This window comes from Trachurus japonicus, chromosome 14 (genome assembly GCF_045865225.1).
Source record: "Trachurus japonicus isolate A0001 chromosome 14, Traja_1.0".
Lineage (NCBI taxonomy): Eukaryota > Metazoa > Chordata > Actinopteri > Carangiformes > Carangidae > Trachurus > Trachurus japonicus.
This window is the reverse complement of record NC_140920.1, coordinates 24,553,248-24,569,430: the sequence shown is the minus strand read 5'-3', so window position 1 is coordinate 24,569,430 and position 16,183 is coordinate 24,553,248. Positions and strand designations below refer to the sequence as shown.

The 16,183-nt window shown below is 42.0% G+C and overlaps 2 protein-coding genes across 6 annotated transcripts; one reads left to right on the top strand and one right to left on the bottom strand.

Annotated features, from left to right (window-relative positions):
• The first annotated feature begins 544 nt into the window (after positions 1-544).
• Positions 545-3,190, top strand: cfap298 (cilia and flagella associated protein 298). Of its 2 annotated transcripts, none has more exons than XM_085798482.1 (8): positions 545-708; positions 914-1,083; positions 1,206-1,373; positions 1,807-1,874; positions 1,962-2,120; positions 2,304-2,435; positions 2,536-2,631; positions 2,720-3,190. In XM_085798482.1, exons 2-8 carry the CDS (start codon positions 945-947, stop codon positions 2,828-2,830), a joined length of 873 nt encoding a protein of 290 aa, XP_085654608.1. In that variant the 5' UTR covers positions 545-708; positions 914-944; the 3' UTR covers positions 2,831-3,190. The 2 variants fall into 2 exon arrangements, with proteins under 2 accessions (XP_085654608.1, XP_085654609.1); XM_085798483.1 differs by having other exon boundaries at positions 574-708; positions 917-1,083.
• A 1,098-nt stretch (positions 3,191-4,288) lies between these two features.
• Positions 4,289-15,498, bottom strand: eva1c (eva-1 homolog C (C. elegans)). 4 transcript variants are annotated; one of them, XM_085798479.1, is made up of 8 exons: positions 14,994-15,498; positions 12,783-12,988; positions 12,380-12,503; positions 12,043-12,195; positions 6,883-7,026; positions 6,248-6,325; positions 5,108-5,212; positions 4,289-5,028 (listed from the first exon to the last, which is right to left on the bottom strand). In XM_085798479.1, the coding sequence occupies exons 1-8, from the start codon at positions 15,088-15,090 to the stop codon at positions 4,670-4,672; spliced, it is 1,266 nt and encodes a 421-aa protein (XP_085654605.1). In that variant the 5' UTR covers positions 15,091-15,498; the 3' UTR covers positions 4,289-4,669. The 4 variants fall into 4 exon arrangements, with proteins under 4 accessions (XP_085654605.1, XP_085654606.1, XP_085654603.1 ...); XM_085798480.1 differs by having other exon boundaries at positions 12,783-12,985; XM_085798477.1 differs by having other exon boundaries at positions 4,401-5,028; positions 5,108-5,215; positions 14,994-15,352.
• Between the last annotated feature and the right edge of the window lie 685 nt (positions 15,499-16,183).

Sequence of the window (16,183 nt, the reverse complement as noted above, 5' to 3'; positions counted from 1 at the left end):
TTTTTATCTTTTCATTGCACAGCATAAAAATTACACACGTAATGGAGAAATGTATGATATATGTATGTATAGTAGGCTATATAGTGATGTATAGGGTATTATACACCAGATGTAAATGTGTATAGTATTTTAATTTGTGCGAAGACAAAAAAAGAAGAAGATATTTAGGCAGACTAACTTACAGGGTGTTTAAAACAAGATGGCCTAAGTTAAATTAATTTATCTGCTGATCAGAAAGATACCAACCGGCGTTAAATTCAATTAATTAACACATAAACATGTCTGTGTGTGTCTGTTCATTCAGTTGTAAGCAGTGATTTAGTGTTTGCACTTGGAGTGTTTTGGGGGCCACAAACAAAATCTTGTTCAGGGCCACAAAAGTCCTAGGGCCGGCCCTGCCAATATCTTAAAAATAACTCAGTGGATACTGAGTGAACAGTTATGTATTTACTTATTTAATTACTCAATTACTTACAAGTTTTTATACTGAGCCATACTTCAGTCCAGTAGGTGGCGGTAATGCACCGATTCGCGACATGTCAACCGCTAAACTTCGAAGAGGAAGAAGAGTCAGAGACGGAGGAGAAGACGTGCTGCTGCTGCTGCTGCTGCTGCTGCTAGCTTGGGATGCCGCCGGTTGTAAACAGAGTGTGAGCCCAGTGTTATCTGTGTTTCGAGCTGCCTTGTGCTTGCCGTTTCATTGTAAAGGTACGTGCCTCCACTTTACAGAAATGTACTTGTAAACACACCGAGCCTGTGAGTGTAAACACTTTTTATTAGCTGTATCGCTAAATGCTATCTGTAGGTTTTTCTAGAAGCGTCCGCACGGGGCCGTTGCTATGGCTACAGTGTTTTGGTTGCGGGTTCACTACTCAGGAGCAGACTTTAGCTCTTCTTCCATCGTGTCTTTCAGCAGGTGAACAGGCGGTGAGCTCCTCCACAACATGGTGCAGCTGCATGTGAAGCGAGGGGACGAGAGCCAGTTCCTTTTCATCACCACCGTGGACGCGTCCATGGAGACGGTGATCCAGCAAATTACAGCCATTTACAACGGGAGACTGAAAGTGGACAGGATATGTTCAGGTGAAACTGGCATGGACACTATGGCCTGGGTTCATTAACCTACTGTATTTCACTTGTTTTCAGTTGTAAATAACATCAGGTTCAGTGTGTAAGGCCTGTTTGTTCATTGTTTTAACCTTTAGAAATCCCAGAGCTGGCAGACCACGGCGTCACTCTGCCCCCCAACATGCAGGGGCTGACAGCGGAGCAGGTAGTGGAGCTGAAGCTGAGAGATGAGTGGGAGGACAAGTGTGTTCCCAGCGGAGGGCCTGTCTTGAGGAAGGATGAGATTGGGAGGAGGAATGGACATGGTGAGACTCCGATTGATTGATAGATAGATAAACAATAGTATTTTACATACATGGTAAATATGATTGTCCCTTTTTGCATGAGGATGTAGCTTTGAATCACAAAAAGTGATACATGTGAACCCCTCGTTAAAGGATGACACATAGCTATAAGTAGTTTCTTTTAATCTTCATGAAACTATGTGATTAGAGTTCTGGTGAAATCATTACAGTCTACCTTGTCTGTATGCAAATGTTTCATGAGCAAGTTTTAGTGTAATCTGTTGTTTACTGTTTTTAATGCAACTATGTGGCTGCGGTCTTGGCCAGGTCTCCCTTGGCAAAGAGATCTTTGATCTCAGTGGGACTAACCTGGCTAAATAAAGGCTAAATAAATAAATCAAAATGTTGTTTTGGTGTTGGCAATGTGATGTCTCATATATTTGCCTTCAACCAGCTCCCAATGATAAAATGAAAGAGGTGTTGATGAAGACAATGGAGGAGGCAAAGGCGCTCATCTCCAAAGTGAGTATCAGAGTTATTTTCCATTATTTTGTTCATCAATCATCCGTGTTTTTTCTACTCATCTACCTTCTTTCTCTCTCCCTGTAGAAACAGGCTCAAGCCAATGTTTGCGTTACCATGGAGACGGTAAAAGAAGCCCTGGATCAGCTAAGAGGTGCCGTCATGATTGTGTACCCCATGGGGCTGCCTCCTCACGACCCCATCAGGATGGAGTTTGAAGAGCGTGAAGACCTTTCAGGAACACAGGTGAACGGCTGATTCAGGTTCAGCAGCTGTTAGCTGATCAGTACAATAAAAAATAACATTATCATTCAGATAATTAGATTTTTTTTAAATTCAGGAAGCTATGCAGCTGTCTTTGTAACGTCTTTTACGCCTTTCTCTTTCTCCCTCTTCCCTCTGCATGTGTCTTCTGTGTCTTTGTCTCAGGCGTCCCTGCAGGTGATCACGGAGGACGAGTGTCAGTTGTGGTGGGCTGCCAAAGAGATGCAGAGGGGGAAAAAACTGCAGGACTACATTGGTAAAAACGAGAAGACAAAGCTTGTGGTCAAAATCCAGAAGGTAAAGATGACGTGATGTACCGCAGGCTGTGTTTTTGTTGTTTTATTATGTGTATCTTAGTATTGAAAATAAACTGTGATCCACTTGCTGTTCCCCTCAGAAAGGACAGGGGGCACCAGCGCGGGAGCCTGTGGTCACTGATGAGCAGCAGAAACAGATGATGCTACATTACTACAGGAGGCAGGAGGAGCTCAAGGTGAGGAGAGGCAGAGGAGGACAAACAATCAGCTTCCTGTTGGCACTGACTTTGTGCATTTCTAACTGTCTTCTACTAACATTTTCAGAAACTGGAGGAGGCAGATGATGATAGCTACATGGACTCGGAGTGGTCAGACAGACAGGCCCTGAAAAAACAGTTCCAAGGACTCACCAATATCAAATGGGGGCCGAAATGAAGCCCACTACCACTCTGATACCAGCTGAGATGCCTTATCACAATGTGTGTGGTCACCTTTTGTCTTATTCGATGTCTTCCAGAGGACATCATACAGCTGATGTGCTCAAACATCTAAAGCTGCTTCTGACGCAGTATCTGGATGAACACTTGTGTTTATTTTTAACCAAACTGAAATGTGAAGCAGACATCTGGATTTAAAAGTATGACAAACCTGGTAATGATGTCACATGGAGGCTGATATCATCATAAACCTGGTTTATTGAATGTTTTCCCTGTGTTCCTTCTGATTGTTATTACCCTGTTGTAAAGTTACATTTTTACTGAAACTGTGCAAAGAAAATTAAAATTTTAAGTTTAATCTACATCTACTGCTCATTTTTACAGTGTTTTAGAGAAATACAAATACAAGGGTTTCAAAAGGTATACACAGTGTTTTTACATTTATGTTAATGATGTGCTAAATGGTTAAGTCTCAGAAGTTGTGCTTCAGCTGAAACACGGTGTTCCATCACCCGGAGTTCAGGGATAAGGATGCTACACCTTTCCTCTCTTTGTCTCCTGCTGGTGCTGACACACACTTAAACCCTCTGAAAGTCAGTGCTGCTCTGAGGCAGGAAGTTGCCACATAGCAGTCGGTGGTTCCAGCTCTCGTCCCAGCAGGGATGAGGAAGTTGATGAGTTCGGCGTGAGGGTGTTTGGAGGGGTTGTGGAAAAGTTGGTGGAGCTGTGAGGAAGTGTGGGAACACTGCATTAACAACAACAAAAACAAACCTGGACATGATGTGTGGATTTCAAAGAATTAGAATTTGACTTGTTCTACATCCATGTCAGAAGGCTCTTTTTAAAAAAAACAACACTGACGAGCTGTGGCAGGTGAAACTTGAACACAAACCTTGAGTCTCTGGTATGAACAGCTGCCAATTTTAATGACCCCTAATGTAGCTATACTGTAGGGAAAACACTACGATGTGTCTATTTTTGTCAGTCATGATAAATCCTTTCTTTCCAGTAAACAAAACATATTTACCACTGTTTGGAAATCTGATCCCTGACACTTATTTAACCATAAATGTGTGACAATGATTGAAAAGCACTGGTGTTCCCACCTGGAGTTAAAAGACAGAGGGAGTTCAGAGATGAAAGTAACGTTTCATGGTCCCTTTAGACAAACTGGAGGTGTGTGTGTACTTGTACAGCTATACATGTGAGGACCAGTTTAAGTTTTAAACCATCAGAGTCAGGACATTTTCGGAAAGTGAGGGCATTTTGGTCGGTCCTCACTTTCTCAGACCTCTTCCAAGGGCTGTTTTGAGGGTTAAGACTTGTAGGTTATTATAATTAAGTTAGGTTAAGAGTAATGGTTAAGGTTAGGTATTTGTTTTGGATGGTTAAGGTTAGGGTAAAGGGGTAGGGAAAATATGTCAATGAGTGTCCTCACAAAGATAGCCATACAAACGTGTGTGTGTGTGTGTCACATTCCCTGACCTGTTCTTTGGTTTGTAGTGATCTATCAGCTCCACTGATACAGTTGTTAGCAGTGATTGTGGCAGCTGTGGCCAGTGATTCTCTCCTGTTTGTTTCAGTAAACAGACTCAACCTGAAATTTTAGCTTCATTTGGTGGCGAATATGAATAAATACAATGTTTTAACCAAACGTCTCTCAGCATAAAGCTCTGCTGGTCCCTTGAAAATAGCTACTACTGCGGTTTACTTAAACATTACATTCATCACAAATTGAAAGCTTGCGTAAAAAAAAAAAAAGATAAAACACACAACAAACTGCTTTGCAATGTCATAAAAGAGGTCCCTTTCTTTTCCTCTATGATCACACGTGTGTTTAGGACGGGCTGCCGTTCAGATAGGCGTTCATCCAGATCTCCTGTATGATCATCTCCCTGCGCTCAATCCTCTCCGCCCGCTCGGCCGCCTCGCTCACATAGGTCACTTCCTCCCAGTTGTATATGGCCTTCCTCTCCGCAGCAGAGATCAAAGAGCTATCTGTCCCTTCGTCCTCCTCCTCCTCGTCCTCCTCGTCCTCGTGCTCGTCCTCCACCTGGCTGCGAGGCTTGGCTGCAGGTCTGTGATCTCTGAGCGCGTGCCCTCTGCAGGTCACTCTGACCGACACGGCCAGCAGCGTGAGCAGGAGGCCGATGCACACGCTGGAGGTGAACAGCAGCGCCGCCATCTCTGGGTGTTCTGTGATGGGGAAGTGAAGGGAGGGGATGTAAAGGAAACACTGTGTGTGTGTTGATGCATTCATGCAGCTGATGTGTACCTTTGATGTAGGCATAGGTCAGGAGAGAGTTGCTCATCATCGCTCCTGAGTTCTCTGGCCTTCTTGACCCTTTAGGGAACAGTTCCTCCAGGTCCACAGGAGGAGCTGCTGAGAACATCAGAGATCAGAACAGATGATGTGGAGAGAAATAAGAGGAAGCTCACCTTTAAACATGGCTGTAGATGCTTGGTTTCTATGCAAATAAAATGTCTGGTAGGCAGGATTTGTTTTGAAAACAAGCCTACTGTAGGCCTTTCAGGCTGCTGCATACAGAGACATAGAGAAACACTGTGATCGCCCCAAACACACACACCTTTCCTTCCTGACAGCTGAATGGGAAAACACAATTTTCTTATTAAAAAAAAAGTTTATATTTTGTTTTTAAAACAAATCCTGCCTACCCCAGCTTTAATCAGATTTAATACACTATAATAAACAATTATGTGGTCGTGTAGATTGAAATATATTCTAATTATTATAATGATATAACATTTATAAAATAATCATATAATAATGTTCTTCATTTTGCAGCAATTCACTTTACATTGTTGTTATTACTGGACATTTTTAAAATTCAATTTACACTATAACATGGAGCACATTTCTTTTCATCGCTATCATTTATAATACTACATTAGTGCATTACAAATTATTGCTGATAATGTTACTGGCCTTGCTGGTTTTGGAATTAAACTGGCACTAAAATATATAGGCCTGACTTTGGTTCTTGTTACTAATGGGTTAAGAAACTGTTACTGTTACCTTATACAGTATAAGAATCATGCCTTGCAGGCTACAGTGAATTTAGATGGAAGTCTGTAGCTGACAGGAGAGAATCTATGTTCAAACTTAAAACAATGTAAACAATATTAAACAACAGTATTTGAATGTAAATTCCCTTTATGCTCATTCTATAATAATTTTGTGATTTTATCTTAAGAAGAAAAAACATCCATTGTGATTATTCAAAGAAATTTGTGTAATCAGTTAATTTATTTTAATCAATCAGCAGCCCTAAATTAAGCCTAATGTTTTGAATTGAGAAGCACTTCCTGTTTAGTTGTGTCTGCAGCAGCCTGTTGAGACAGATGAGTGCAGACTGCGTCTACTCTGGACTGACAGCAGATGACATGGTGCTACCTCTCTGTGTGGACACAGTGGGAGACGAGGTGGAGCTGAATACGCCGGGGTCGGCCTCCTGCAGTAAAGTCCGTGGTACTGTTGGAGGAAAGGCAGAGGAGACAGTCTGTCTTTACTGCTGATAAATACTCAGAGACCATTCAGCTGTGCACCACTTCCCACATCCACTCTCACATTATGAACAGTTTCTGCCCCTACTGTGTTTATCATCGCTCTACAAAGTTAACACACATTGTTTTGTGGCAGATGGAGACGGCAGAGCCAGTCGGAAGAATTCCCTCTCCACCGTCCGGCTAAAGTCACTTCTCCAAATTATGATTCACGAACAATTGTTGCCGGATGACCTCACTGGCATTTGTGCCAATCGCAGGAAGTTTACCAGGATGTCAAATCTGAGCACACAGTCTTATTATTCTCTGCTTAACTGTGTTATTGGGTGTGATACCAGAAGAAAATCTGATGGCTGAGATCAGATAAGAATTCACAGAAGGAAACTTCACATGTTGACTGTTGGAGCTGTTTGATAAAAAGAAAAAACAAACAGACATGACGTGGTCCTATTTCTAGACCACTCTCTAATTCATCACAAGGCCTGTAATTATATTTTGTGAATGAGGAAGCACAAGGAGTCCTACCACAAGAATAGACCACGCTGAGGTACTTCCTGGTTCCTGGAAAGCAGGGGTCCCTAAAGGTCTGGTTGCTGACGGCAACAACGCACTTCTGTTTGCTGTAGCAGGACTTGGACACGGCGTGCACAGCCTCGTGGTTGAGACACTCTGTGAAGTCAAATAATGAGACACTTTCTGTTAGTGCGTGTCCAGCGATCACAGCTGCAATAGATTGGTTGTAGTTGAACTCAAACAAAGTAGAACGTCTCTGACTCAAATGAAATCACCTTTTCCTTTGGCAGCCATCTGGTGTGTATATGTGTGTGTGTGTGTGTGTTTTTTTTTTTTTTATTAAGCAAAGCAAATAGTTAACTCAGTGCATCTGTGTTAGATAACGTCATGTTTTTTTGCTTATTCTGAAGTGGTGGCTCCAGCTGGATTGTATTTCATAGCACACATAAGATGCACCTGTCTGCTGGTAGGCTACCTTTAGGTTTCACACATACACCTACTCATTGAATGAGTGCCGGAGCAAGACTGACATTGATTCATGTTTTTTAGTGCTACAGTTATGACACAGCACCAAAATAAATCAACCACACTGCTTCAATAAACAATCAATCAGCCACATCAGACTATAAAATGAAGTTCATTCTGCATCTGCCCGTTAAATCAAGCTCTTGCAGAGCGGCCTTCACATTAATTCCAATATCACAATCCTGTTTTATTCCAGTGCCAACAGGATAAACCAGGATCCACTGTTGGCACCATTTTATTCTCAAGATATTAAAACAAAAAATCATTAAAAGAGGATTAGTCACAATATGTTCAGACATTGTGTCATTTCATTGCAAAATTGATCAAATTTTGCAGAATTAATGACTAATGATAATTCAGAGTTTCACACCAAGCTTTTCCACAGCAAACGCTCTGACCTGTCTCAGCAGGAAAAGCTCAGGTGCAGCCAGTTATGTCACTGATGGCAGGAACACACCTGATTATAATGCAGCCGTTACTGTGACTGGTTCCACCTCTGTGTTTTCTGCTGCAGCGTGCCAAAAATAAAAACAATGAAAAGCATTTGCTATAGTGTACGCCTTTTAGTTTTCTATTTTATAAAAACTACTTTTCTCCATTGAATGCCTACAACTCTTTCAGTGCAAAGGCTGACGCTGAGGACATTGACTCGTGTCCCCATCCGTCATAGAGCTGTATCACAGAGGACACTGTGGGGTGTTACAACAGGAAAAGTGCAGCTGTAGATGATAAACATTAATGATGGTGGATTCTTGTTCAGTATCATTTGGTTTGAGGGTCCGGTCTTGTGCATGCTGGCTCACTGTCACACTGGGATGCTTGAACAGAACACACCATTGTAATGTTTTATTAGTAACACCTGTGCTTTGCCTAACAGGTTCTAGTATGAGCTGAGAAAAAGGCATCTGGCTCTGTCTGAGCTCACTCTCATTCATTCTTTCACAGACTGCTAGAGAGTGCTAGAGACTAATAGTTCACTTTATAGTGAGGAGTAAATAATCATCAGCACAAAACATATTTAATACTGTCAGCACCATGCAGATGTATAAAGTGCTTAGGTTTTACATAAATTAAAATGGAGAGTGAATACAGTGCAGTAGCTAAATAGTAAATGGGGGAGCTTTTGTTTCAGCACATTTACCACAAAGTAAAAACATCGGTAACACTTTATAATGAGTACACACTATTAAGCATTAGTTAAGCATTAATAAATATTGAATTCATCATTTATAACACATGAATACTCATTAGTATGTAGTTAGTAAACATAGTTATAAATGTTTTACTCATCATTGATAAGCACAGTAGTTATGGATTAGTAAACACTGAATTCATCATTTATAAAGCATGTTTCTGACGTAAATACTCATTAGTAAGTGGTTTACAATCACAGTTGTAAATGTTTTACTCTTCATTAATAAGCTCATCTATATAAATGATGGATTCAGCATTCCCAAGCGCTCTTACGCGTTCAGTATGAATGGTTAGTGAGTGTTAGTAAATGTTTTATAAAAACTCACAAATTTCATTTCCAATGGATGACTTATAAACAGTTATTAATGCAGGAATTCATGAATTCAGGCAGTTACAAAGCACTTACTACTCGTTAATTAAGTATTTTGTGTGAGCTCATCTAAAGTGGGCACTATCTATGCCTTATAGAGCATTTACAAATGAGATATTAAGATTCACAAGGAGAGACACAACACGATATGGTTCATATTGCATTGTATTTATTGCAACTTGGGAATATTATAAGAGTCTGGTAAAAATAAAACTGATCAACCAGCGCATCCAGCGTTTACCATTTGTATTATAAACGAGTCTGTGGCGGCCGCGACTCTCTCCCTGCTCTCTCCCTCTCGCGCACACACGGGCAGATGGACAGGTCGTGTTGTGACGGTAACATGCTAATGCTAGCTATAGTGTTCTGCTATCCGCCCCCCATGGGGGGGGGTTCCCAGTAGTGAAATGGCACCCGGGTACCGCCCAAGCCGAGCGAGTACTCGGATATCGGCTTCAGCCCTACAAACAATACGGCATCTACACTGATATCAGTTCACTCCGAACCATAGACTGTATAAAGCTCCGAACATACATCCATGACCCCGAAGCAGTCTTTTGCCCCCTGTTTTTGGTTGCACGCGCACCGGCGGCCGCTGGACGTGTACGTCGACGAGCCACGTCATCAACGTCACAACGCCTGGACGACGCTGGGAGGCGGCAACACTGCAGCCGGTGCAGCCTGGTGCAGCAGCTAAGATGAATGGAGAGTTGGAGACGGAGAACTCTGCCCAGAATCGACGAGTCCGGCGGACGCGGGCCCAGAAGAAAGCCGGTGTGGAGATGGATATCGAAGTCGGCGGTCGTCAGCGGCACTAGTGGTGAGTATGTGTTCGTTTTGTTTGCTGCCACACATGGTCCATGGATGATAGCTAACGTTAGCTTGTCTGCAGCTGAAGGCTTTAGCTCTCGCTCCCTGACGTACTACCGCGACATGTAAACACACATTTCAGGACTGCTGACTTGTATCATCAGAGCAGCCTCCTTTCATATTTAATAGAGGGGGGACAATAACTGACTCTCACCTGTCAGAATGTGCCTGCTGTAAAGGATAATCATAGCTGAAAATCACAGGTTATTATGTCTGTTCTGATTTTACAAGCCAATGTGTGACTGTGTGTGTGTGTGTGTGTGTGTGACTTAAGTTAAATATCCTTTTTTCCCCCCCTCTTTTCTTTATTTTTAAACTGTTGCTAATTTTCCTTTTTTGTTCTCTAAATTGCAGTCCAAAATCTGGATCAGGCCGTTTCCCGGTACAAGAAAATTCTCTGGCCGTTTGGTCTGCTGCTTTCAAGCGTGTTGGGATGGACCGGAACACTGCTCCAACCGCAGAGAGCTGCCCCCAGCAAATATAAGGAACTGACTTAATTTTTTGATACAGAAAAAAACAAATTAAATAGGCTACAGAAGGATTTTTTTCAAAGAATTATTTGCTGAACTTAAACTTCTGTGATCCACTGTTGGCGTTTTTATTCTGCCATGCTTACCCTTGTTTTACATCAACAGAACAGTTACAATATGTTGGGAAGTTGCAATAAATACAATGCAATATGAACTATCCCTTTGTGTTGTGTCTCTCCTTGGTCTGTTAAGATAACCAAGACTTTTATGAGTCTTGAGGCATTGCAGCCTTAATATCTCATTTGTAAATGCTCTATAAGGCATAGATAGTGCCCACTTTAGATGAGCTCACACAAAATACTTAATTAACAAGTAGTAAGTGCTTTGTAACTGCCTGAATTCATGAATTCCTGCATTAATAACTGTTTATAAGTCATCCATTGGAAATGAAATTTGTGAGTTTTTATAAATCATTTACTAACACTCACTAACCATTCATACTGAACGCGTAAGAGCGCTTGGAAATGCTGAATCCATCATTTATATAGATGAGCTTATTAATGAAGAGTAAAACATTTACAACTGTGATTGTAAACCACTTACTAATGAGTATTTACGTCAGAAACATGCTTTATAAATGATGAATTCAGTGTTTACTAATCCATAACTACTGTGCTTATCAATGATGAGTAAAACATTTATAACTATGTTTACTAACTACATACTAATGAGTATTCATGTGTTATAAATGATGAATTCAATATTTATTAATGCTTAACTAATGCTTAATAGTGTGTACTCATTATAAAGTGTTACCAAAACATCTTCTGCATAATATGGATTAATGAAGAAACACCAAGTGGAAATACATTATAAAGTGCTTTATGTTGCACCCTTAAACTGATTTCTTTTTCACATTAGTGTAAAGTAATACTTAAAGCTAAAGCTTAAAGGGATAGTTCAACATTTTGGCAATTTGGCCCATTGCCATAATCCCTATAGTTTTAGGAATAGGTTCATTACCTTTAATTGTTGGTGCAAGCTATTTTGAGAACGGCGGAGCTCAGAGCTGCTCAGAGCTACGCTACGGAGGCGTATGGGATTTCTTGGTTTCCCTCATCAAACTCATCAAATACACAATCCAACAACTCCAAAACGCTCTCATGGACAAGTTGTGACCTGCACATTCACCACGCTATGAGATAATAACGGAACGTTATGAGACAGAGTTGTTTTCGAGGTAAATTCATGCAAAACCGCTGATGTGCGTTCCTGTTAGGGGCAGTTTTTCGGCAAGCAGTCGCTGCATTTGCCTCGAAAACAACTCTGTCTCGTAACGTTCCGTTATCTCATAGCGTGGTGAATGTGCAGGTCACAACTTGTCCACGAGAGCATTTTGGAGTTGTTGGATTGTGTAGTTGATGAGTTTGATGAGGGAAACCAAGAAATCCCATCAGCCTCTGTAGTGTAGCTCTGAGCAGCTCGCGGCTCTGCTCCGCCGTTCTAAAAATAGCTTGCACCGACAATTAAAGGTAACAAACCTACTCCTAAAACTATAGGGATTATGGCAATGGGCCAATTTGCCAAAATGTTGCACTTTCCCTTTCCCTTTAACTTCCTCTTTCCCTGTGTAAAGTGCTAAAATAAAACAGATTTTCAGCCTAAACACTTAGTATTATTCTTGGGTTCACCATCTCTCAGTCACCACCATGTGAGGAAAAACTGAACATCCTGTCGACTCACCAAACGGGGGTGGTCTGGTCCGGTGTGAGGGGCAGGTGTCACTCTCTCCTAGACGTCTGCCATAGACAGCTGCGTAGATGTTCAGCACCCTGGGGGGCTTGCAGCGCAGGAACATGTTCTCCCCCTCACATGCCACATGTCTTTTGTGTTCAGCTGAGTGAAGAGGGAAACATGGGGGGGTGAGGGGAGCCATGGTGGGATTTATGTGTGTGGCTGTGTGGCTGTGTCCACGCCCACTTCCCAGTGTAAGTGTGAAAGAAACTGATGGAGAAACATGGAGACTGAGGGGAGGTTTAACAGGAGGAGGAACACATGGGAGCTGAGCTGCTAAACTCACTGGGTTTACACTTGTAGTCCACATGGAGGTATTTACTGGTGCCGGGACAGGGGTCCTTCCCAAACAGCAGATGATTGACAGGTAGCTGGCAGTCTCTGTAGCTCTGACACTCAGACAGCAGCTTCTGCAGAGAAAACACCAATAAGCATTCAGCAGTAAACAGGAAGTGATGCCTCAACTCACAGTGGGCTAATGAAATAATCTAATAAATGGAAGAGAGTGAGCTGTGCCTTCATAATGATTTGCTAACCTTAGGGTGGTGCGTTCGCTACTAATGTAAAACACACATGGGGAGGAGAAAACCACTCAAATAAATCAGCTGAAACTGGTGAACACCCACCCTCTCACAGTGTCCCATTGAGAGTGGAAACGTGCCATACAGTATATCCCATAAAAAACGCACCTGTAGAGCAGTAAAAGCGGAGCAGCTGTGGTTGTGGTGGGGTCTGGGTGGAGGGTCCAGGTGGGATTTGCACTGCCACGACTCGCCGCCTCCGTAGAAGGCCGACTGGATGGAGATGGTGGAGTGACGTGGGCAGTGGAGGCGCAGAGGGTGACCGTCACAGGCCTGAGCAGAGTGACTGGTGATGATCCTGGACAGGTAGTCTGCTGCACACAGGACACTGGTTATTATAGGCCGTAGTACACATTCAGTCCAGTATACGCAGTGGTGGACAGTAACGGAGTAAATTTACTTGAGTACTGTACTTAAGAGGATTTGTACTTTACTTGAGTAGGCTATTAGATTTCTTTGCTACTTATTACTCTTACTTGAATACATTTCCAAGACAAATATTTTTACTTTTACTCGAGTTTCTAGGAAGGCTGAAAAGTACTCGTTACTTTCAGGTCTGCTCTTTTTTTTCTTTTTTCTAAAATCCTATTGGACACAAGCTGTGTTTGTCAAAGAAGGAAACCCTAACCCCTAAAAGCAGCACATCAGGTGGTTTCAAAGAATTAATTCTCAGAAACAAGAGTTAAAAGGTCCTTAAATTCATTTAGGAAAAATTATAGTAATTCATTGATGTGAAAAATAAGAAATTTACTCTTTCTCTTACTCTTACTTAAAGTAAATTTAAAAGCATGTACTTTTGGATACTTACCTTTAAAAGCAAGTACTTTTTTACTCTTACTCGAGTAACATGTCGACTGAGCTACTTTTACTTGTAACGGAGTAAATTTTGACCAGTAGTGTTTGTACTCTTACTCAAGTACTGGGGTGGAGTACTCTGTCCATCTCTGAGTATACGGAGCATTTAAAGGGACACTCAACCAGTTCTACACATTAAGTTGCGTTTACTTGTCCTGATATGAGGAGAACTTCTCATCCTGTGAATGACCAGTTGAGACTGGTTCCAAAAGCGACTACTGACTCCCATGTTAAAATGGCCAACTTTAGAGAAAATAGACATGTTTACATTCTGGTTTCATTTCTACAGCTAATTTCCTCTCTCATGACGACTGTACAGGGAGGGGTGGAATTATTATACAACTCACTCATTCATATAAAGTCTTTAAAAATAAAGGGTGTGCTGCTTGTACCATGTACCAAGATCTATAGCTCCACACAAATTACTACTCTTTGCCTATTTCTGTATTGGAGGGGAGTTCTGTGTAGTCCAGTTCACTCATGGTGAAAACAGGGCTTTACTGTCTTCTGTGGCTCTGGAGAAAGCTGTCTCATAAAAGGTGGTGCATGAGACTTATATTTTATTTTTTATATCTTCACCACTAAGTTTTAAATCTGATTCTTTGTGGATCCTTTAATTCAACAGAGGAGCAACAGAAAACACCTGGAGAACAACTTAAATCCCCTTCATTATATAACCAAAGTGTGTGTGTTCCAGGGGCAGCCTATAGGCTTCTTATTATTTACAGGAGCAACAGAAAAGGAAACAACAACAACAACAACAACAACAACAACAACAACAACAAACTTAATGAAAAAGGATTTTAACTAAGAAGCAACTTTTCTTTTTCTTTTTTTTCTTTTTTTTAACCCAGTCTGTTTCATCTGGGTTTGGGATCAGATCGTTTGGCCTCCTTGCGGCTCTGTTAGTTGTCTCATGTTGCTCTGAAAAGTCGCCCATCAAAGTGCTGCCTGACTGCCAGTCCTCTTTCCTGGGTGGCAAATTCTGCCAACTGGCACTCCAACCTAATGTGACCCACCTTTGTTGTGTGGCATGCTGATTAAGTTACGTCTGATTCAAAGTCAGTTTTATCTTGTGATGTTTACATTATCTGTTTTCCAGAGGAGGAATCTGGCACAATTTCGAGAACAGTGTACGCTTCTTTATTGTGTTATAACAAGACAGTATCTACATTGGCAGACATATACTGCACTCTTCACACTGTTGTCATGGCATCTTTGACTGCTGTGCAGAGCTGATCCATGCCAAATCTCAAATTGGATCTTGGGGACACATGGATGATATTTTAAGAACACTGGCAATGTGGAAAGAAAACTGCAACCAGCATATAGTCTGCACCATATAGACCTATCATCTGCAGAAACATGGGTCACTAAAGTACAACCATTTACAACATCAACCTCCTCTTCCTCCCCCCCATCACACCATCATCATCACCACCACCACCACCACCATCATCTTACTTGAGAAGTCAGCCAGTGCGTCCAGGCGCCTGGTCCACAGCAGCAGAGTCAGGTAGAGGAGGCTGTGGCTCCAGTCTGGTCCGGGACTGGGACGCATCCCCCGGCTCTGGGCTCATATTCAGGAGGTCCAGACTCCAGGAACCAGCGCAGGCTCCGGGACTTCACATGGAGAGGAAGACTCACGCGGAAAGGTGAAACGAGTCCGAGGGTCGAGACTCATCTCTGACGAAACGTGGTTCGTTCACGTGCGAGAAAAAAAAAAATTATCACAGCAACACAAAGCAGCGACTGTTTGCTGCCAAATAACAGCGGCGACGCACCGCAGGGGGAGAAATAGCAGCTGCGCAACAAGTTGTTCAAAAGTGAGAGACAGCTGATTAATGTGACGCGTGGTGATGATGATGGCGGTGATGAGGATGGTGGTGATGGTGATGATGAGTCCCAGACCGACTGTCCTGTAGCTCCACGGCGTAGATTTGTGAATGGACGCGTGTGGAAACTAAACGCGTCTTCCAGTAACAGCTGAGTGGGAATTATAGAGTGGGCGTGGCACATCAAAACTATTTTAAAGCGGAGAGGGGCGACGCGCTCAATGGTATGACGCACTGGCCCCCACCCACCTACCACCCACCTACCCATGAGGCACATGTTTACTTTCTGGATTATGGCAGAGATGCTCTCATTCTGTTCATTCCCCACTTTCATTTCCTGAAATGTAAATTATTTAGGATTAAAGAGGATTTGTTTCCACTCCCTGCACTAAAATAATGTAATTTTCCACAATGGTGGACAATAAAGTTGATTGTAATTGATCTGTTTTTAACCTGTTCAAATAAACTTAACTTAAAAGGCTTTTATTGTTGATATTCATTCATACTCCTTTCATTTTATATTAGGGAAATTTGTGTCAAATTGTGCAAAATCTATCTATCTATCTATCTATCTATCTATCTATCTATCTATCTATCTATCTATCTATCTATCTATCATAAAATACTGGCTCAGCACTTTTCAGTTTTTTATTTTATAATCTACAAGAATCCAGTTTCAAGTGAACAATATTTTGATTCTGTGTCTTTTCATAAACTGCTCATGTCCCAGCCCGTGGTGTGTTTGAATGAAACAGGGGGGCCTACTGGGTAAAACAGCTCCCGGGCCCACATCCATGACCCACTCCATGGTAACCGGTC

Excerpts from the sequence above, each read along its gene's own strand:
- eva1c (XM_085798477.1), bottom strand. The coding sequence starts at position 15,090 with ATGCGTCCCAGTCCCGGACCAGACTGGAGCCACAGCCTCCTCTACCTG. Across the intron at positions 7,027-12,042 it reads GACCAGACCACCCCCGTTTG|AGTGTCTCAACCACGAGGCT; the intron begins GTGAGTCGACAG and ends TTGACTTCACAG. Across the intron at positions 5,216-6,247 it reads CACTGTGTCCACACAGAGAG|CAGCTCCTCCTGTGGACCTG; the intron begins GTAGCACCATGT and ends TGATGTTCTCAG.
- cfap298 (XM_085798482.1), top strand. The coding sequence starts at position 945 with ATGGTGCAGCTGCATGTGAAGCGAGGGGACGAGAGCCAGTTCCTTTTC. Across the intron at positions 1,374-1,806 it reads TGGGAGGAGGAATGGACATG|CTCCCAATGATAAAATGAAA; the intron begins GTGAGACTCCGA and ends GCCTTCAACCAG. Across the intron at positions 2,632-2,719 it reads GGAGGCAGGAGGAGCTCAAG|AAACTGGAGGAGGCAGATGA; the intron begins GTGAGGAGAGGC and ends TAACATTTTCAG.